The sequence below is a fragment of the Sminthopsis crassicaudata genome, chromosome 3 (assembly GCF_048593235.1).
Source record: "Sminthopsis crassicaudata isolate SCR6 chromosome 3, ASM4859323v1, whole genome shotgun sequence".
NCBI classification, from domain to species: Eukaryota; Metazoa; Chordata; class Mammalia; order Dasyuromorphia; family Dasyuridae; genus Sminthopsis; species Sminthopsis crassicaudata.
Window position 1 is genome coordinate 594,466,137 of NC_133619.1, and position 21,910 is coordinate 594,488,046.

The 21,910-nt window shown below is 41.3% G+C and overlaps 2 protein-coding genes across 4 annotated transcripts in view; one reads left to right on the forward strand and one right to left on the reverse strand.

The window, feature by feature from the left end:
* The window catches only part of PTP4A2 (protein tyrosine phosphatase 4A2), a 41,212-nt gene extending 34,283 nt beyond the window's left edge, over positions 1-6,929 (reverse strand). The window contains exon 1 of one of the 3 annotated variants that reach the window (XM_074305327.1): positions 6,823-6,929. The gene's annotated coding sequence lies outside the window, so the exon portion shown is untranslated. Of the gene's footprint in view, positions 1-3,090; positions 3,224-6,086; positions 6,241-6,822 lie in introns of those variants that run through there. The other 2 variants (XM_074305326.1, XM_074305328.1) reach the window with 2 other exon arrangements.
* LOC141562525 (uncharacterized) lies at positions 6,064-14,079 on the forward strand. The gene is made up of 3 exons (XM_074302547.1): positions 6,064-7,964; positions 9,753-9,901; positions 13,277-14,079. Exon 1 carries the CDS (start codon positions 6,064-6,066, stop codon positions 6,994-6,996), a length of 933 nt encoding a protein of 310 aa, XP_074158648.1. The 3' UTR covers positions 6,997-7,964; positions 9,753-9,901; positions 13,277-14,079.
* The last annotated feature ends 7,831 nt before the right edge of the window (positions 14,080-21,910 follow it).

The window sequence follows — 21,910 nt, forward strand, 5'->3', positions numbered from 1 at the left end:
TCTACCCTCCTTCAATAAGTCCTATGTGTGATGCAAAAGAAATGTAGTTCAGTTGGTTTGATGAATTAAACTAAGGAGTTTACAATCTAGTTGAGAAAAGGTGTAAGGCAAAATCTTCCTAATGGTAGCTAAGAAGTATTTTGTGGACACAAAGTAAGGGAAACATTGGTTTAAAGGTAGGGATAAGAAAGGTTTTTTGGGGAAAAAAAAAAAATGAGTATAGAAGAAAGTGGTGGTCATGGACTGCTGAGGAGATGATATGACAAGGAGGTGGAGAGGACTGGTCAAGGGCTGAGCAAAATGTAGAGATCTCAGCTAGGCCTTAAAATGTACTCCTATCTGGAGTGTACAAGAGAAATGCGCTCAGATAGCTTCCCAATCTAGGACAGAGCCTAATATGGTACTCTGTACATCACAGGGATTTAAACATTTGTAGAATTGAAATTCATTGAGTCTGTAAAGACCATAAGATGGATAGCTTTGAAAACAAACCTTGAATCAAAGGGCAGTAACATATCCACTTTAGACTCTTAGGACTTTAGGACTTTAAATTGGGATCCAATGAGTAGCAATTCACTGACTCTAAGATCAAGTATAAAAGGGATGTAGACATTCTTCCAAAATCACCACCTGGGTTCAACAATCACCTGAGCAAATTCTATTTACTTAGGGAGCTATTTTTCCTAATAAGATCAATCTATCCAAATTCCAATGGAGATAACAGCAATATATCCTACTGAAGATAGCCATTCATTTGAAACATAACTGTGAGTACTATTGATAGATTTGTTTTCTTCAGAGAGACCTACACATTTTTTGAACAATTTTAAAAATTGAAAAAGGGAAGTTTATTTGTAACTACTCATGTAGAATGAAAAATGTTAAGAATGTCATTATAGTCTATTGTTTCTCCATCAGCTCCCTCTCAATTTGCTGACAAATCTTGCTGATGACTCATTTCCTTTGGACTAATGAAGTCACCCCATTCCTTAATGATAGGCTTTTCATTAGTAATAGAAAGGAGAAAACAAATGTCAACTTACTTTGGAATACTAAAAGCAAATAGCAAATATTCTTTGAACACCAATATACCAAGCAACCAAGAAGCACTTATCAAAAGTCTACCATGTTCAGATACTGCTTTTATAGACAAAAATGAAATAGTCACTGTCCTCAAGAATCTTTCATTCTATCCAGAAGTAACATGTACGTTTAAGTAAACGTAAAATATACAAAGTAAACACAAAATTATTTCTGGAGTTGGTATTAACAGCTGAGGGGACAAAGGAAAGGTCTTATATAGGTAGGACTTGAGCTATACAAAGAGCATGGAAGAAAACATGCACCCCAAACTTCAAGTAAAAACTGTGCTAATTTAAAGTAATGTCCAAAAAAACAAAAAAATAAAAAATAATGTCCAAGTCCTGACCAATAATAATAATAATAAGGTTAACACTAAAAGAGCTCAGAGAGACTTTTGCAAATCTAAATTCTTGTCAAATACATTAATTTAAAAGCCAAATTTTTGGCCACAGCAGCAATAAAAATAGAAGTACTATATCTGATTTTCTAAAGCAAATATATCACATGTGCATTTTGTGCCAAAAGAAATTAACATTTTCTGAGAAAGACGAAATCTTAACCCAAAGACACTATGAAAAGAATTAAAATACTGCTTCTCTAAAGGCAAGCCTTCCCAATGGTCAAAATATTTTTTCAAAACAGGCTCAGCTAACAAAAGGGTCACTGAAAAGAGTAATTTTATAACTCCCTAAAGTTTGAAAAGTCAATATTGCACAAGATAAATTTATATTAAAATTAAATTAAATAGGGTTTGTGGGTTGTTTAAACTACACTAGACTCCATGTTACTGGTTAACAAATTCAATTCAGGAAAACCAAAACCATATGTATGTATATCACATATGTAAAAAACTGCTGATTATGATTGCCTATGTCCTCACAGGTATTTTGCTATTGAATCTTACAGAACCCTAGAGTAATGGTGATGTAAAGATCTTTGAAAAATTCTAGAAAAGGGGATGTAACTAGGTGGGGCAGTGGATAGAGCACCACTCTGGAAGTCAGGAGGATCTGAATTCAAATACCTCAGACACTAAACACTTCCTAGCTGTGTGACCCTGAGCAAGTCACTTAACCCCAATTGCCTCAGCAAAAGAAAAAAAAAGCCAAAAAGAGGGGTCTACTTCTTCACCTTCACTCTGCTTAATTTCCATAAAGAATAATTACACGAAAGGAACAGAACCAGTACAGATCTAGAGTCACTTTTGGAGGGGCTGCTTGGACAACAGTGGAATCTAGTTTGGCTAAAACCAAATAATTCCTCAAGAGAATATATTCACACACAACACCCACACTTCAGTTCTAAATCAAACAACTCTGCAAAGTTTTAGGACAACCAACCAGAAAGTCAAAGAAACTGAAAAATGTGGTTCTACTAACTCAAAGAATAATTGCAGAAGATCATCAGACCTCTTCACATATACAATATTTGTGAAGTTTAGTGGGGGAGAGGGAAGGGAGCAGGAAGGTTAAAAGTTCTCCTAGTTTTCCCCAAAGATTAAGAGAATTAAATCATCATTTCACAATCCAATGAAACATGGCTCAAAACCAAGATAACTAAGAAAACTGTTTCATCAAAGTTCCATAATTTATACCAAGAGACTATGCATCAATTTCTAGAGAATATTAAGTTATTTCACACAGAAATCACAAAACAAATAAACAAATATGCCCAAAAAAGACTTTACATGCTTTTAAAGGAATAATAATAAAGTTTAAAACAAAAATCTCTATTTCAAGGAGAAAAGGGCAATCTGGGCACCTAAATCTCTCAGTAAAGCTCTTACATAGCTCTCAGTAAAAAAAAAATGGAGTGACTGAAAACAGGTTACTATAAATTAATATTTATATTTTATATTTATATATAAGTATATAATTATAAATACTATAAATTAGGGCATGGGCAGCTAGGTGGCGCAATAGTGTGTTGGGCCTGGAGTTAGGAAGGCTTGAATTCAAATTCAGATGCACTTATTTTTGATTTTGTGGCACTGAGCAAGTCACTTACCTTGGTTTTCAGAAACTTCCTCATCTGTAAAATGAGCTTGGAGAAGCAAGTGGTAAAAGCATTCTAGTATCTTTGCCAAGAAAACCTCATATGAGGTTTTGAACAGTTGAACACAACCGAACAACATAAACTAGGACACTAAGAAAGGAAAAAAAATTTTGGATGTTTTTACTTGGGGGGAAAAAATGGTGACATGATCAACTTTTTAAGATTATAATCCTAAACAAGCAATAATAATAAACAACTTATTTTTATATAGTGCTTTAAGATTTACAAAGTATTCAATAGCAATGGTTTTGTCAAATAAGACATATGCAACACAACTTAGGAGATGGGATGCTACCCTCATGCTCTTTAGTGTAGAAATCAGTCAACAAGCATTAGTCTTCCGAAGTGAATCCTTTTATCTAGAGGGACCTTCAGTTTTTAAATGAACCCATTGTTTTCATATAACTTCTGGGAAAAATACCTATACTAATTTAGACCAGCTCACAGTTATGATTAAAAAAAAAAAAAAATCTGACTACAATGTTTATTCATTAGTGTTCATTCCTTTGTATGAAATGTCTCAATATTTTATTTGTAAGTTCTCTCAAGAGGCTTCACTAGTTTCCAAACCCCAATTTTACTGTAGTGCTGAAAAACAAATCACTCCTTACATTTTAATTCCATTCCTCAATAAGAGGAAAGTTTTACAGACAATAGCTCCAGAAAGTTGTTAAGCCAAATTACTAAACAAGAAGAAGGTTAATGCTTAAGAAAGATCAATTTGATTTTTAAAAGAAAATTCTGGAAAAATGATCCCACTAAAAATACTTTTAACATTCAGGTCTTTATTTTTTTAATTACATGTAAAATCAGTCACACATTTACTCTTTTATAATGTTTCCAAAGTTCAGTGACTGTCTTGTAAATGGTTTCTTTCCATCAACTGTGTTCATGAAAATTAAATATTACTTGACTTTTGAGTCATGGAGGGAGTGGTTTTACTTCTGCAATTCTGAGTCACCGAATACTCTCTCTGTTCAGAAGTTCTCAACTATTTGTCACTTACACAGGTGTCCTAAAATTAGCCAACCATTCCCAGAGGCAAGGCCATTTCTAGTTGACCCACTTTCCCCTGAGGCAAGACCATTTCTGGATGGCCCCAACATTCTCAAAGTCACAAAAATTCATCCATTCCCCTCCCCACTCCCACAAAAAAATTACCCGTTTGCCTGCAAATTTTTTCAGCCATACTATCCTCTCCCAGCCACATCTCAGGTGCCTCATAAAAACTGAGTATACCAGCACAAGGCACATACCCTGAGGCCCCAAGAGAGTTTGTAGGCAGAATCTACTCCCACACAAAAGCCTATACTTAGGCCCTAAAGAGTCACCAACCTGCCTTTCCTTTAAAAATGACCTTGCCTTGAAGCCTCTATATTCATTTAGACTTCAGAAGAAGAAACCCCCCAAGGAAACTATACAAAGAAAAATTCACTTTCTATTTCTGAAGTGGGGTGATTTGGAAAAAGGCAAGAACCCCTCCAAGGTTTATATGAATTTTATGTGAAGAGTCCATCGCATTGGGGTGAAGTTGGTTTTTGTGAGAGCAAGGCCTCCTCGGGGCAGTCACCAAGTTTAAGGGTTAGCCCCAAATCCCAAGCACTAGAGCCACTCATTATCAAGCCTTCAGAAAACACTTGGGATTCAGGAACCAATGATCCCAACAAGAAAGGGGAAAGAGGACCACACAAATGAGAGCATTCCTATGATAGCAGAACATTAATCAATTAAGATACATTATGAAGCATCTACTCCATTGGAGGCACTAGGTGTATTAATTTATGGCATCAGACCAATCCATTCTCAATATTCCAACCATCAAAAGCAATCTGAATGTTGAATTGTTCACTTGTCACCCTGCTGCACAGTGCACTTGCCCCTGGTGTATACAGACAAGTGATTCAGAGGCCTCGATAATGTCATTCTGCTTCCTTAGTTTCCGTTTGTACTTTCAACAGGACATAACTTCACTGACTTCCTGTCTGAAACTACCGCACATCATATGGAACACAGAAGCAAAAAGCTCCCATGTTCCACTGCAGTAACAGCTCCTTTTTTGATAAAAGGGAAAGTGCTAACCTTTAAACTCAAGGAAATCTACAAAGTAAATGTCCCCTGGAATTTTAGATATGGAGAAAAGTTGTGTGTTCAGGTTTTCTTGCCAGGAGTAGGGAATGGAAAACAAGTCCTAGACCAGGGATAAAATGTAATTCTATACAATCCTGCATTATACGTTTCTAAAATGCCTTTCATTTAAAACAAAACAAAAACAAACAAACAAAAAAAAAAAAAAAAAACACCTCTCCAAGCCCTTTAAAAGCCTCCCAGTCTAGTACAGACAAGGTCAGTCTAGAAAGATGTAGGGAGACCGGAGAAAGCCAGAAAGGGCAGGACCAATCATTAGCAAACTTTTAAATGCAAATGGATACAACTAGCACGGGGTGGGGGAATTAAAGCAGGAAGAAGCCAAAAAGTCTGCTTCCCCGGGCTCAAAGCTCCCGAATCCCCGGGTTAGACAGCCCACCCCAGGACTCATGGAATGTCCCTGCATTTACAAGTAGCCAGCTAAAACACTCTCTCATACAAGAACAAGTCCCCTCCCCCAACCCCCTCCGATACCACCTGGAGACCCAGGAAGGCTTCCTCCCTTTACAGAGTGAGGGACACCTGAAGTCCTCCACATGCCATCTAAAATAGGTGACCCCCGAAGATCACCCCCGCAATAGTGACCACCGGAAGCCCCGATGCCACCCTCTACAATAAAGTTGTCTCCCTACGAAGGCCCCCCCAAACAAACTCGAAGCCCGTGGAGGCGCTCTCCCTCACGCCCGCCCCGGGCCGCTCTCTCCTTCCGGGGACGTGTCTAGGGCCTGGCTAATGGCTGCGGCTGCCCTTCCCGGCCCCGACCCCGGCGCCCCTTCCAGGATGCCCCCCAGGGTCTTACTCACGCCGGCAAGCTGGGGGCTGGGCATTGAAGTCTGGCGGCGAGGGCTGGCGGGCGGCCGGGGGGCTCCTCTTCAGTCACCTCGGCGGCGGCGGCGGCGGCGGCGGCGGTGGCGGTGGCGGCGGCGACGACTCCCCCCCAGCCTCCCCCTGAGCGCGCGACACCCGGCCCGGCCTGGCGGCGGCTCCGGCCCCGGCCCCGACGGCGGCTCCGGCTCGGGCCCCGGCTCCGGCTCGGGCGGCGGCGGCGCGTGCCAGCGAGTCCGTCTTGCTGCGGCGGCGGCGGCGGCTCCGGCTCCGGCCCCGGCTCGGGCTGAGGCGGCAGCGGTGGGGGCTGCGGCTGCTCCCCGTATGGAGGCAGCGCTGGGGCTTCGCCTCGCGCCGCTCCGCCGAAGGGCCCGCTCCGCGCTCCCGCCGCCGCTGTTGCTTCCGCTGCCGCTGTGGCTCCCGCGGTTCCGGCTCCCGCCGCCGCTGCTGCTGCCGGAACGGTTACAGCTCAACCTGATCGCGCCGCCGCCGCCGCCGCTGCCGCCGCCGCCGCCGCTCCTGCTGCGCGCGCAACCGGAACCACCTCGCCTTCTTCCCCTCCCCCTCCCTCGTGTCCCCTCTCCAGCGAGCGCCCCCGCCCTCCCGGGCCGTTGGTCCACTCCTCAGCCGTCCACTCCCTCCGCACCCCGGTCCCACCCGCTCGGCAGCCATTCCATCCGACCCGCCCACCCAGGCTCTCGCCTTTGTCTTGACCTCTGCCCTGTACTCCCCCGCTTCTCCCCATGGTTTCTTCCACTCGGAGCTCAACCCCATCGAGGCCTGATCCATGTGGGCGCGGGAATGGGGGAAGCCCCACCGCACACGCGCACACACGCACACTGGGCAGGAAGCTGCACCCTCAGGCGTCCCGGCCTTTGGCCTGCTTAGGAAGCGCTCCCAGCAGCCTTAGCTCCTGGAAGTATTGGCCGTACTGCCAGGTGCCATGACGCAAGGGCTAGGTGCCAGACCCTGCCGGGACGTGGCAAGGGAGCTGAAGGCTTCCCAGCCTCGAGGACTGGCAGAGGCTGAGGAGGCCGCAAGCCCGAGCCGCCTGCCCTTGGCTGGGGCTCCTGGACCCGAGGGTCCCCTTGGCCACGGCCCGGCAGCTCCTGGGCAGCCGCTCTCGGGCCTGAGGACTGACCAGCGGGGGGAGGAGGGGGGAGGACACAAATAGCAGGAAGCTAGGCCAGGCTGACTGCCAGTGGTCACGAAGAACAATCACTGGAAGTCTGCTCCGAGGGGAATGGAAGTAGCTTCGGGGTCTTCGTTACTTCAGAAGATTCCTGATCTCATCCCTGTGCGGCTTCCGCTCTTCAGAGAAGAAACCTTTAAACCTGGCTTTTCTTAACCTGCAAGTGACAAACAAACAAACATTCCCTGGGAAGGAACCCTCCTGGGCTAACCTCTCATAGGCCGTTCTTTGGAAGATTGACAGCCCATCAGTTACTGCACTCATTGTCAGAGCCCCCTCCCCCCTCGGGAAGACCTGCCTGGGACTGTTCTGGATGTGCACCTGGTCCCCTCCACTGCAGACAGAGGCGTAGGGGAGGACTTTTGTGGAGGGTTCGGGATCAGAAAACGGATCTCTTAGATGAAAGTGACTATTGAGTGTTCTCTCCAACCCGCCCCCAAACTAGGCACCTGAAGCTCCCCAAGGAAAGGAACTGTCTCTATACCTGGCACAGGGCTGGGATATTGGAGGAATCCTGGCCACTTCCTGTTCTTTCCAACTCTCAAAGCTGCCTCAGACACGGGGCCTTCCCCTCCCGGGTGGCCCGGAAACCCCAACAACGCAAAGCAGGGTCTGTCTCATGGCTGGACTTGGCCCCAGGAGGGATGACTTCAGGACAAGACAGGTAAGGCAGGCTTGCTCCCAACCGTGCTACAGATCAGGAGACAGGTTCCCCGGGCCCAGTGTCAGGAGGCTGGCCCTGGGAAGTCCTGCTGTCTCTCATCTCCATGAAGCACAGAAGTCTAGAAGGGATCAGAAGCACCACGCTATCACCTGGGATGTGGGGAAAACACCTCCTCTCTCTAAGGCAGACCCTGGAAACTTCCGAGGAGTGAATGGGAAATCATCCCAAGAAAGAAGAAAATCTCCCCATGTAGTGGGACTTATGACCTTATCAAAAATAGCTGCCCGAGTAGGGATGTAACCGTTTGTCTCCACACCTTAAACAGCTCAAGAACTGGGCTCGGGGCGCTTATGTTATACAGCGTGAATCATTCTTGGCAACGAGTTTAATACATAATAAATGCCTTCAGTTTAGTGGTGCCTTTTTCCGAAAGGCCCAAGTCTCATTAGTTTATTAATCCTCGAGGAGACAGCTCTGAGAAGCAGGCTGTCACTATCCTCTGCTTTAGAGAATTAGCGCCTCTTGGGCACTAAACTATAGAGTATATTCTCTGCACACCTTTCCAGTCTCACCCGATATCACTTACCAATTCCATGCTGAAATCCAGCCAAACTCGCTTTTTCTTTGTTCCTCATAGCTGACTATGCTCCCTACCCCCCTTGCCTGAAATGCACTCACTCCTTACCTCTACCCCATAGAACTAGCAAATGAGAAAATATTTTTTAAATAATAATAGCTTTTTGTTTTCAGAATATATGCAAAGACAGTTTTCAACATTTACCCTTGTAAAACCTGGTGTTACAATTTTTTCTTCCTCCCCTCCCGTAGACAATAAGTAATCCAACATATGTTAAACATGTGCAATTTGAGAAAATATTTTTTAAACTACTTAACACAATACCTTTTGGTCCAGCAGCGTCCCTACTGGGTCTATATCCCAAGAGATCATAAAAGAGGGACCCACGTGTATAAAAAAATGCTTGTAGCAACTCTTTTTGTGGTGGCAAGCAATTGGAAAGCCCATCAAAAAGGAAATGGCTGGATCAGTTGTGGTATATGAATATAATGGAATATTATTGTTCTATAAGAAATGACAAGCAAGATGATTTCAGAAAAGCTTGGAAAGACCTACATGAACTGATGCTGAGTGCAGAACCAGGAGAACATCGTCCACAGTAACAGCAACATTGTGTGATGATCAACTATGACAGACTTAGCCCTTTTCTTCGATACAATGATTCAAGACAATTCCAAGAGACTTGGGATGGAAAATGTCACCTGCATCCAGAGAGAGAACTATGGGAACTGAATGAGGATCAAAGCATACGATTTTCATTTGTTTTTCTCATGATTTTTCCCTTTTGTTCTTATTTTTCTTTCACAACATGACTAATATGAAAATATGTTTAAAATGATTCTACATGTATAACCTATATCAGATTGTTCACTGTCTTGGAGAGAGTGAAGGTAAGGAAGGAAAGGAGAAAAAAAAAACTTGGAACTCAAAATCTTACAAAAATGAATGTTATATTGGATTACTTGCTATTTAGGGGAAGGGGTGGAGAAGAAAGGAGAGGAAAAAAATTTGGAACACAAAGTTTTGCAAGGGTGAATGTTGAAAATTATACATGTGTTTTGAAAATAAAAAGCTTTATATAAAAATGAATGTTGAAAACTATCTTTACATGTAATTGGAAAAATAAAATGCTATTAAAATTTTAAGTACTAGACATACTACCTGGTACATGGTAGGTGCTATACAAATGCTTATTCCCTTCTCTCTTTAAGATACAATCCAGAACCATCTTCTGCTTGAAGGCTTTCCTGCTATCATCCTCCCTCCCAAACTACCTATCAGGAAGACCACATACAAAAGGAAGATAAAACAAAGTAAAGGGGATGGGACATGATGGAGAAATGCAAAGGGATGTAATCAGGTGGGCAACGATTTGTATTTAACTACTTTGTATATGTTTGTATTTAATCTGTATATATTTTATAGATGTCTGTTGTCTCCCTGATTAGCTTTTTTGCATTAAGAGATTATTTTCTTTCTTTGTACTCATATTCTCAGCAGGGGCCATTGGCAATCTTCTAGACCTATGTCTTTCCATTGAATCCAGATGACTTTTAGGAAAGAGTGAAGCTGATGACTTTACACAACTCTGCTTCACTTAAATCCTGTTCACTTGCTAGTCAAGACATCAGGATTAATGATCATTTTCCTGATGTCACGGACCGACCTCCAAGAAGAGGTTAACACAAGTTGAAGTCTAAGTTACAGTTATTAACGCATTTCTCACTTTCCTGAGTCTAGACTATCAGTACAACAATGAAACAAGCCCTGATCTGTAGTCAGTGTAAATGTTCACACTGAAGATTTAACAATGGGGATCTACCTTCTTCTCTTTCTTTATCACCTATCCATTTACCAATCTATCTACTTAGTTATTTCTCCCTATCTATCTACCTCTTTGAAAGTGTTTTGCTTTCAACTACCACCTCTCCTAATCTTGAACACAACAACAATCCCCAACATTTAGCATAGTGGCTGGCACATGAATGAGCATTTTAATAAATTAGCAATTGGTAATTGAATTGATTGACTGATAACACCTGCCCCAGTGCTGTGGTTCTATGTACAATTTAATTCAATAGACATTTATGGAGTCTGAGACGTTGAGTGCTTGATTGTTGGTTGCTGTCCTTCATCCTCAAAGAGGAGCAAAATACCACTATGTTGGAGTCAGTGTGTGGTGTGTCCAACTGTGGATGATCAGACCAGTACAAAATCAGAAGGCTCTACCTCTGGTCAGACACAAATAGTCTGTATGAACATTCTGAGTGGAGATGTCTCTAAATGTGTGCATATCACATTTCTTTTAAACTACAGCAATTCTGCTATGCTCAAAGAACCTAGAACATTCTCTGATGCAGGTACATCATACTGGGCAATCCTGTGACAATGTCTCCTATGTCTGACAATCAATTCCAAAGTTTTTCAAAGAAATCCTGAGAGTGTCCTTGTACCACTTCTTTTGAGGTCTGTGTAAGCACTTACCTTGTGTGAATTCTAGGTAAAATACTCTTTTAGGAACAACTGCTTTTGGCATTGGAGCAATGTGACCAGACCCTTGAAGCTGTACTCTCTGCAGCAGAATTTGAATGCTTGATAGTACAGCTCAAGAAAGGACCTCAGCGCCTAGTACCTTATCTCATCAGACCATCTTCAGAATCTTCCTAAGACAATTCAAATGGAAGCAATTCAATTTCCTAGCATGGTGCTGGTGTACTGTCCAGGCCTGTAACAATGAGACCAGCACAGCAGCTCCGTAGACCTTCAGTTTGGTAGGCAGACTAATACTTCTCTCCCACACTTTCCTTTGGAGCCTCCTAAATACTGAACCAGCTCTGGCAATGCATGTATCAATCAATCTCATCATCTATGTGTACTATCAGGGTAAAATTGAATTTCATCTGTCTTCTACTGAACCAAAAATTCTGCTTTTCTTTAAGCTTTGTTTGCATTTTACTTCTGATGGAAGATTGCTTTCCTAGAGACAGACGAACTATTCTGCTGATAAATCCTGTGGAGTTCTCATTTTTCATTTAATAACTTCTAAATTTCCTCATTGTTTTCATCAAATCAGTCCTGATGCTTGTTGAGTGTTCTGGTCCAGATGAGCAAATCTGTGGTCTGAAATTGCTCACTCTTTTTCTGCTCCAAGATTGCCATGTGCTGACTTAGCTTTCCTTCCAGATTAGCAACAAACTGTGTGGGGAGACAAGCTCTAACCTTTTTAAGTTTTCTGTAGTTGCCTTGCACTTTTGTTAGATGCAGTTGTTTACCCTGGAGAAGATAAGTCTATGATCAGTCCAGCACTCTGCATCACACATTGCCTTTATCATTCTCAGACCCTGTCTATCTCATGATCACAGTCTATTAAATGTCAATGTTTGCTGCAAGAGTGCAGACCGGAAGGTTTTTTGCATTTAGCTAAATAGAAGACAGTGTAAGTGATGAGCAGGTCATAAAATAAATGGCCAGGTCTTTAGTAAGTAGCTATAGCTGTTGTTGTTTCTGGCTCTATTCCTCCCAAGGACTTCCTGTCATGTCTGATAGTCTGTGCCTACTCTAACATTAAATTCACCCACAATTATAAACTCATCCTTTTTCAGCACATTGATAATGTGCGTCTCCAGATCTTCAAATTTTTGTTTCTCATGTGGGATCATATACACTGATAATGGTGTGACACTTTCTTGCAAGTGACGATCACACTGTCATGAGCCTGTCCTTTGTTTTTTTTGGAGACTTATGAGAACAATGACTAGATTAAATTTTATTTCAAAACCTTTTCCAGCTTCCCACTACACTTAGCACTCAATGCTAAGGATGCCTGTGGATATCGACATCTCATCAGCAGGGGTGTGCATCTAGGCTTACATTCTACTGGGGAGATAAAAGCACATAGATAAATAAATACATACCATAGGAGGGAGAAAATACTCACAAGTGTGACGATGTTAAAAAAAAAAAAAAAAAAAAAAAAAAAAAAAAAAAAAAGCTTCTCATAGAAAACAGCTTGAATGGAGCTTTGGAGAAAACTGGAGATGCTAAAAAAGAGATGAATATGAAGGGCCTTCCAGGCCTAGGAAGCAGCCTCTGAAAAAGCATGGCTGCTAAATATGGCTTGCTGAATTCTGAAAACAGTAGGCATGTTTATGAAATAAATCTGGAAAATTCAGATATTCACATGTAACAAGTATACTTTGTCTCTTTCCACTTACTGTTTCAGAACTAGATAGGCTCCTTGTAAAGGCTCTAGGAATCTTTTAAAGGAATATGGATTTGCTTCTTTAATGCTATAGACTTGAGTTCCCACTGGCTGCATTCCCTCACTGTTAGAAATCAGTGATTGGAACCCCAGATCTATGTAACAATTAACAACAATTAGCTTTTATAAAGAGATATTTACTTTGAAGTTACAGCAATGGCAAAATTACAATTTCCATCCACCCACTACCTGGAATATATACTTTCTCTTATCATACCTCATTTTGGGTGGAGAGGGGGCTTACTCTTAGCAGAGTTCCTATATAACTGACTCTACCAAGTTCATATATTCTAGTTGATGAGTTCTGGTCTGATATACTAAAGGTCTGGAATAGGTCTTTGCACCTATGACATCAGTGCTGTGTTAGCTGTAAAACTCAAGCACTGGCTTGTTAGGAAGTCACTCTCCTTTCACCCACAATTGAAGAAGAAAAAAGTGCCATGGCAAGCAAATAATCAAGGTTTTTGTTCACAGGCCACATGGTCTCAAAGAGAATAAGGCCCCAAGGGAAGAAATCAATGAAATCTAATAAGATGGAGCATGCAGACAATGCATCAAAGAGAAGCCAAGGGAGGCTTTTGAAAAACTTGAGGAAAAAGGACCCACATGTGCAAAAATGTTTGTGGCAGCCCTTTTTGTAGTGGTAAGAAACTGGAAACTGAGTGGATGCCCATCAATTGAAGAATGGCTGAACAAGTTATGGTATATAAATGTTATGGGATATTATTGTTCTGTAAGAAATGACCAACAGGATGATTTCAGAAAGTCCTGGAGAGATTTACATGAATTGAGGCTGAGTGAAATGAACAGGACCAGAAGATCATTGTATACAGCAACATCAGTATTATACAATGATTAATTCTGATGGACATGACTCTTTCCAACAATGAGATGATTGATGCTAGTTCCAATGCTCTTGTGATAAAGACAGCCATCTACACCCAGAGAGAGAGGACTGTGGGAACTGAATATGAATCACAACATAACATTCTCACTCTTTTTGTTGTTATTCTCTTGCATTTTGTTTTCTTACTCATTCTTTCCTTTTTGATCTGATTTTTCTTGTGCAGCAAGAGAATTGTATAAATTTGTTTACATATATTGAATTTAACATATATTTTAACATATATAACAAATATTGGATTGCTTGCCATCTAGGAAAGGGAGAGCAGGGAAGAAGGGGAAAATTTGGAACACAAGGCTATGCAAGGGTCAATGTTGAAAAATCATCCATGTATATGTTTTGAAAATAAAAAGCTTTAATTGAAAAGAAAAAACCCTCTTGCTGTTGTCTCTGCAGCCAAAGAGTCTTCTCTTCACCATGTAATTAGCAAATCAGAATCAGCTACAGAATATCCCCATTCCCTATCATCATGGCCATCCCTGGAGCAGGGTCCTAGTCTCTTCAAGTGAGGAGAATCTGTCAAATGCACAGTGCATGTGTCCCAAATCCCTATGATACACATAATAAGGAAGCTACACCAAAGCTCCTCAAAAGGAAGAAGACTTGCCCATACATAGCTAGGTGCAGAACTCCAACCAGGACCTTGAAATGCTGCATATTGCCTTGAATGTTTTTGGCACTTGATAATTATTTGTTGGAGTCAACAGATATTTACTTATTATGTGCCTAAGGATAAAACATCATGCTACAAAATGACTCAGGTCCAACTCTCAAAAGTCACACAGCCTCATAAAGGGAAAGACAAACACACAAGGGATAGAGAGATCAGAATAAAGAAAACCTGGGTAGTGTTTTGAGAAGCCTGAGTGGGGGGAGAGAGGCACTATGTTGTCCCTGGAGCTGGGGCAGGAGAAGGTTAGGAAGGCCTTGAAGGAAGAAATAGTTTTCAATGGAAATGTTTGCAGGAAATGCTAATCCAAGAAATGAGGGACAGATGGAACAAGGACATGGAAGGGAGAGAGGATGAGTTGAGAATGAGATGAAAAGTCATCCAATCTAGTTGAAACTTGGAAAGCATGAAGGAGAATGGAATAATCTAAAGCTGAGCAAGTCTGCCAGATGGAGGAGGAAGGTAGGGGAAGATGACCTTCAATACTCAGAATTCCTATTTTATTCATTAAACAATAAGGGACACTAGATATAATTCACTTTCTTATAATGCTCCTAGGTTTTACAGAGCACTTTCCTCACAACTTTGGGAAACGGGTACTAGAAGTATTATTTTCCCCATTTTGTGGTAAAAGAAACTGAGGCTAAGGTGGAGGTAGTGTCAGTGGGGAAAGAACCTACTGGAATCACCCAGGTTTGAACCCCAGTTTGAATGCCACCTTGTGGGATATCAGGTGAGTATTCAGTCTTCTCTGAGCTTCCATTCCCTCATCTCTAAAATGAAGGGTTTGAATAGAATGGCCTCTAAGGTCCCTTCTGCTCCTAAACACTATGCTCCCATGATCCTACAATCAATGATTCCTAGGCCTTCATTTCATTGTCTTTATGATGAAGGGATTGGACTGCTCAGCTTCTGAGGATCCTTCCCAGCTCTAGTTGGAAACTTGGACTGTCTCTGAGTCCCTGGATTCTAAGACTGAGTTTTCACTTCATCCTGTCCAGAATCTCATCTACCTTTCCTGGCCAAGTCCACCCAACAAAACCACAAGTGTGCCCCACCCCCTTCAGCACTTCTCAGTTTATTGCCTTCGCTATGAAGCTCCCTGAAGGCAAGAACTAGCTTGTTTGCTTGTGCTTAGCTCCGGGATATTAAGCACTATCAATTCAACAACCAAGCCTCCCAGAAAAGGTCTATATAACACAAGTTTAAGTTTAAGTTGTGTTATTAATTTCTCACTTTCCTGAGCCTAGACAAACAATAAAACAAGCCCAGATTTGTAGTCACATGCAAATGTTCCTACTGAAGATTTAATAATGGGGATCTCTTAAATCAGACTGGCTCCAGCACACTCTATCTACCTACTTATCTATCTACAGACATTTATCTATCTACCATCTATCCATTTACCAACCTAGTTATCTCCCCCTTCCCTTTTTTGACCAGTTTGAAAGTGTTTTGCTTCCAACTCCCACCTCCCCCAATCTTCCCTCACTTCTATTCCCATGTCCCTTCTCTTATTTCCTTCCCCTCCTACTTTCCTATAGGGTAAGAGAGATTTCTTTTTTTTTTTTTTTTTTCATTTTTCTACTTTTTTCCTTTTAGCTTTTTATTTTCAAAATACATGCATAGTTTTCAACATTCATCCTTGCAAAATGTTTTGTTCCAATTTTTTTCTCCCTCCCTTCCCCCTAGCTCCTCCCTTAAACAGCTAGTAATCCAATATATGTTAAACATGTACAATTCTTCTATATATTTCCACAATTATCATGCTGCATGAGAAAAGTCAGATCAAAAAGAAAAAAAAAAAAAGCAAACAACAAAAAACTGAAAATATTATGTTGGAATCCATACTCAGTCCCCATAGTCCTCTTTTTGGATACAGAGGGCTCTCCCCATCACAAGACCATTGGAACCTGCCTGAATCACCTCACTGTTGAAAAGATCACATCCATCAAAATTGATCATTATATAATCTTGTTGTTACTGTGTACAACGTGTAAGAGAGATTTCTATGCCCAAATGTTATGTATGTTATTCCTATTTTGATCCAGTTCCATAGACAGTAATGTTCATTTACTCTGTCCCCACCTAAATCCCTTATTTTCCCCTCCATTATAAAAGCTTTTTCTTGACTCTTTTATGTGAAATAATTTACCCCATTCTGCCTCTCCCTTTTCCTTTCTTCCAATGCATTTCTCTTTCTTATCCCTTAATTTTATTTTTTAAAAGGTATTATCCCTTCATATCCAAATCATACCTATGCCCTCTATCTATCTATATTTCTTTTAGCTGCCCTAATAACAAATTCTTATGAGTTGCAAGTATCATCTTCCCATGTAGGAATGCAAATCTTTTTATCAAGAAAGGTTATACTCAGTTTTTCTGGGTAAGTGATTTTTGGTTGTAATCCTAACTTCTTTGCCTTCTAGAATATCATGTTCTAAGTTCTCTGAACCTTTTAATGTAAATGTTGTTAAATCTTGTGTTATCCTAACTTCAAATCTATGATGCTTGAATTGTTTCTGTATGGCTGCTTGAAATATTTTCTCCTTGACCTGGAAGCAATAAAATTTTGCTATAATAGTCCTGGGAATTTTCATTTTGGGATCTCTCTTAGGGTGTGATCAGTGGATTCTTTCAATTTCAATTTTACTCTCTTGTTTCAGAATATCAGGGTAATTTTATTTTTTTTTAGCAATTTCTTTAAAGATGACTTGTAGACTCTTTTTTTCTCTTGGCTTTCAGTTATCCAATAATTTTAAAATTCCCTCTCCTGTATATATTTTCTAGATCACTTGTTATTCCAATAAAATATTTCATGTTGTCTTCTATTTTTTCATTCTATTCATTTCATATTATTCATTTTTCTTGAAAGCTTTGGATACAGAACCTTTTTCAGAGTGTGTGTTTTCATCTTCCTTGTCATCATAATAACTTTTTATGTTGTTTGCTCATTTTTCTAGCGTATTTCTCAACTTTTAATTTTCTATTAAAGTGGGGCTTTACAAAGCTATTTTCAGAGATAATTCTAGGCACCTGTGTTTTCAGTTATTCCAAGGTATGCTTTAAGTCGAAGTATGTTTACTATTTCCCTCGCCTGTACTCTGGTCTTGGAATGACCATAAGCATTATTTTCTGCCTTGGAGGGTCCCTGTTCCACTGTAGTAGGCTGCACGTTTTTAGTGTGCTAGTGCTCCTCCTCACACTGGGACTGTCACCCTAGATTGTGACCCAGAATTGAATATGGATAAAACAACAATATCTTGCCCCTACTTCCAGCAACAAAACCCCTACAAATCTCCTTCTGATTAGCCCTTCAACCCCCCTGCTATCCTTGGGTTGAGAATTTGCAAGAAGCTACTGTCTGCTGATTCAGTAGTTGTAACCCTAAACTCCTTTGCCCTCCAGAATATTGTGTTCTAAGTCCTCTGAACCTTTGATATAGATGCTTTTAAATCTTGTATTATCCTAGCTGCAGCTCCATGATGCTGGAAACCAAACCAAGCCACATCCTGGTTTGCTGGGACTGGGTCTGCACTGAGCAACCTGTGCTGGACTGTGTGCTCCCTAGTATGACAGACATTTCCTGCAAGCCTTTTAAGTTGTCTTTGGCTGGAAAATTATCTCACCCTATCTTTCTGTGGATTCTGCCGCTATAAGATTTTTTTTTTTCCTGAGGCAATTGGGATTAAGTGACTTAGCCAGGGTCACACAGCCAGGAAGCATTAAGTGTCTGAGAACAGATTTGAACTCAGGACTTCCTCACTTCAGGGCTGGTGCCCTATCCAAGTAGCTGCCTCAAGTGAGAGAGCTCAAGTGAGTGGCTGCCTTTTCTCCATCATTTTGACTTTGCCTCCATCTACCTATTTTTCATTTATCTACCTATCTATATCCATATTCTCTCTCTCTCTCTCTCTCTCTCTCTCTCTCTCTCTCTCTCTCTCTCTCTCTCTCTCTCTCTCTCTCTCTCTCTCTACCTAGCTATCTATGATCCTTAAAAGGTTACCTGATCAGAGCAGTACGTTTGTTGAATGAATGCTACTATTAAGGATGAGCAAGTTCAATTCTAGGGAAAGGCAAATCCACAGTACTGTGTAGCCAAAGTGACTGGGGATGGAGCAGAGCTTGGACAATCCATAGTATTAGGGAAGACTTTTTGTTGGAGATGGTCCTTGAGCTGAACGTTGAAAAAAGTGAGGGATTCCCAGAAGTAGGAATGAAGAAGGAATTTGCTTCAGATAAGTAAAGGCAGGAGACAAAATGTAAAATATGAGGAATAGCCAATAGGCAAATTTCTAGAATGTCAAATTTGTAAAAGGGAAGTCATGTGAAATTGGTTTGGAAACCTGGGTTGGAGCCGTCTTGTGAAGGGCTTTGAATACCCAACAAAGTTTGCATTTTATCCTAGAAGAATCTCTAGAATTTCTCATGTCCAGTCTATCCTGCCTAAATCTAGTTTGTCCATAAGACTGTGAGATCTTTGAAATCAAACTGTTTTTTACCTTCTTTTGTAACCTTTAGCGAAGGACCTGGTACACAGTCGGTGATTAATAGATGATGATTATTAGTTGACTGACTAACTGAATAGAGAGTAACATGGCTGTGTGGAAGTGGGGTGGGGATAGGCTGGAGTGGAGAAGATACTTGGAACAAGAACTGTTTTAGGAGGTTATTGAAATAGTCCAGATGAGATTCCTAACTAGGACCTGTGACTTCCAGTGTTCAACACCCTGGTCAACACTACTCTAAGAGTCTCAAAGTCTTAGGGGAGGGACAAGGGTAGAAATTTTCCAAATCAAAAACCAAATGAGACCACCATGGCCTCAGAATTTTCTCTCATAGTAATGGTCGATTAATGGGAGACCAGAAGAAGAAGAAAGGAGTGTTTTTGCACTCCTCAGCTAGTCTGGAATTCTGCTTAGATTTGAAAAGATCTGCCAGTGGGTCCTTCCATTACAAGGCCCACACCCTAGCAGAATGATAACCCACGAAGGAGGGAGATGGGGGAGGAAGGAATGCACTGATTCACTGCCCCACCCATCCCTTGCCTCTAATCTAGTGTGGAATTTTACAAACCTCTTTAAAAAAAAAAATGAGTGGGTGCCCAGATTCCCCAGAAAGCAGCAGCATCCCCACTTGCCATCAGTTTTTGTAACTATCCAGAAGGTTTGCAGAGAGCTGCAGAAGCTCCCAGTGGTCTCAGTCACTCAGGGCAATCACTGCCCCACAAAGCAGTGACAACCTCCAAGTAAGTTCCTGCTATTCGGGGAAAACCCAGCCGGGGAAAGAGGGAGAGGAACTGTAGATGTTCACAAATGTCACAGTTGTTGGGGTTTTGGGGGGGAAGGAGAAGAGGGAGGGAGATTTCCCCTCAATGGTGGATCTGGAAAGTTATAGTCTAATAATAATTATAGGGGACAAAATGGACCCAGGAGACACCAGGACTGAGATTTTTCCAGGAATTTCTCCCTTATTGAATTGAGTTCAGAGGCTTCTCTCCTGTCTGAAGCAATAGCACTCTTGGGTTAGATGATGCACAGGAAAAGGTCACTTGATTTCCCTTCCTAGGAGAAAGGTCCAGAGGTTTTCAGAACTGGAAAGATATTTGAATTAAGCAAAGGATTTCATCTAACAGTTGAGGAAATGGAGGTCCAGAAAAGCCTTGCCTAAGATCATACAGAAAGCTAAAAGCAGGACAAGGATTAGAACTGTACTCCCAAACCAGAGTCAAGCCATCTCATCTTCTCATCTTAAGGGCTATATCAAGTCTAGATTTATGAGCCTATTATCCAGGATCGTGCTGGAGTCAGCTCATACTGGCTCTCAGCAGACACTTACTTTTTCAGTGTAAATATTTACACCCCAGAAATCAGCAGATCCTACAAATCATGGCTTGATTGATTGTTCCATTAATTCCTTAGACTTAAGAAAGTGATGCAGAAAATGTTCATAATTGCAGATTAGATTTAAAAATATGTCATGAGCATATATTTTTTCTTCCAGAGAGCCTCTAGTTAAACATTTACCAACATGTCCCTGCTATGAGCCTATGATATCAAAGGTCCTTTCGAGCTCTAATACCTATATTCTTCTGTGCCTCAGATTGCTTTCCTGTCCTTAGTGTTAAAGAAGCATCAGAGTATTTGATCCCCTCAGGTGCTAACATTTGGGAGGTGGCTCTTTGTGTTAAGGCCTTGAGTCCCAAAGGACTTGGGTTTTATATTATAGAATTCTCTCCACACTCTTCTTGATTCAGATTCCTACTTAGAAAACAGAGAAAATATGATTAGATAGCCCAATGGTCTAGGAACTGTCCCCTGAATCCTATCCATCAATAATTAATAAATATTTATGAAGCATTTACTATATGACTATACTATACAAAGATAGGTGGCTCAGAGCCAGAAGGACCCAAATTCAGATGTCTCAGATACTTACTTAGCTGTAAGATCTTGGGCAAATCATAACCTCATTTTGCCTCAATTTTCTTATCTGTAAAATGGGAATAATAATAATATCCATCTCCAAAAGTTGTTGTGAGAATCAAATGAACTAATTAATAATTGTAAAGTGATTATCACAGCCCAGGCACAGAGAAGGCAACGTATTAGGTAATGTTATTGTTATAATAAATTAGTCAGTTCCCACCTTCAAGGACTGAGTACATTTTCCTGACCAAGTACCTTTTGGCCCTAGATAAATAGATATGAAATATCCATAAAATGAATACAGCATGATTTGGAGTTGAGTGGGATACTAATAACCAATAGAAAGGCCTCTTTAAGGAGATGGCATTTGAGTTGAACTTTGAAGGGAAATGGAGTCTCAGAAGGCAAAGGTGAAGAGGGAGAACATTTCAGGCTCAGGGATGGAGGGGATAAATAATCCAGACAAATGCTGGGAAAGAATGATGGAATGTCACAGTGACCAGCAAGTAGGCCATTATGGGTGAGGAGGAGTAAATCAGACTTGGCTTGGGAAGACAGGCTAAAGTCAGACTCTGAAGGGCTTTACATTCCAAAGAGTCATTTTATCCTAGAGGCCATAGGGAGCCACTGAAGCTTTTTCAACAGGAGAGTGACATGGTCCTATCTGTCTGTGCAGTGGGAATATCAATGTGATAGAGAGGCAGGGAGGAGGTGAAAGGGGTTTAAATCAGTTTGTGTGACTGGATAGGAGGCTGATATGTGACATAGTGAAGAGATATACTGATCCAGAGAATTTGTATTTGATCCTAGAGGTACTAGGGAGCCACTTGTATTGAATAGGGAGGGTGATATGGTTACTTTTGAGCTTAAAGGGGATCACTTAGGCAGCTGAGTGGACAATGGATTGAAATGGGGAGACCCTAAAGGCAGGGAGACTATTGCATTAGTACAAGGGTACCAAAGGGGCAGAAGTGTCAGAGGGCAGAAGAAGGCTTATAGGAGAGGCAATATCAAGGTAAAATGGAGAGGACTTGGCCACAGCTTGGACATGGGGGGGAGAGAGTGAGGAGCTGACAATGACACTGAGCCTTTGAGTCTGGGGGAAT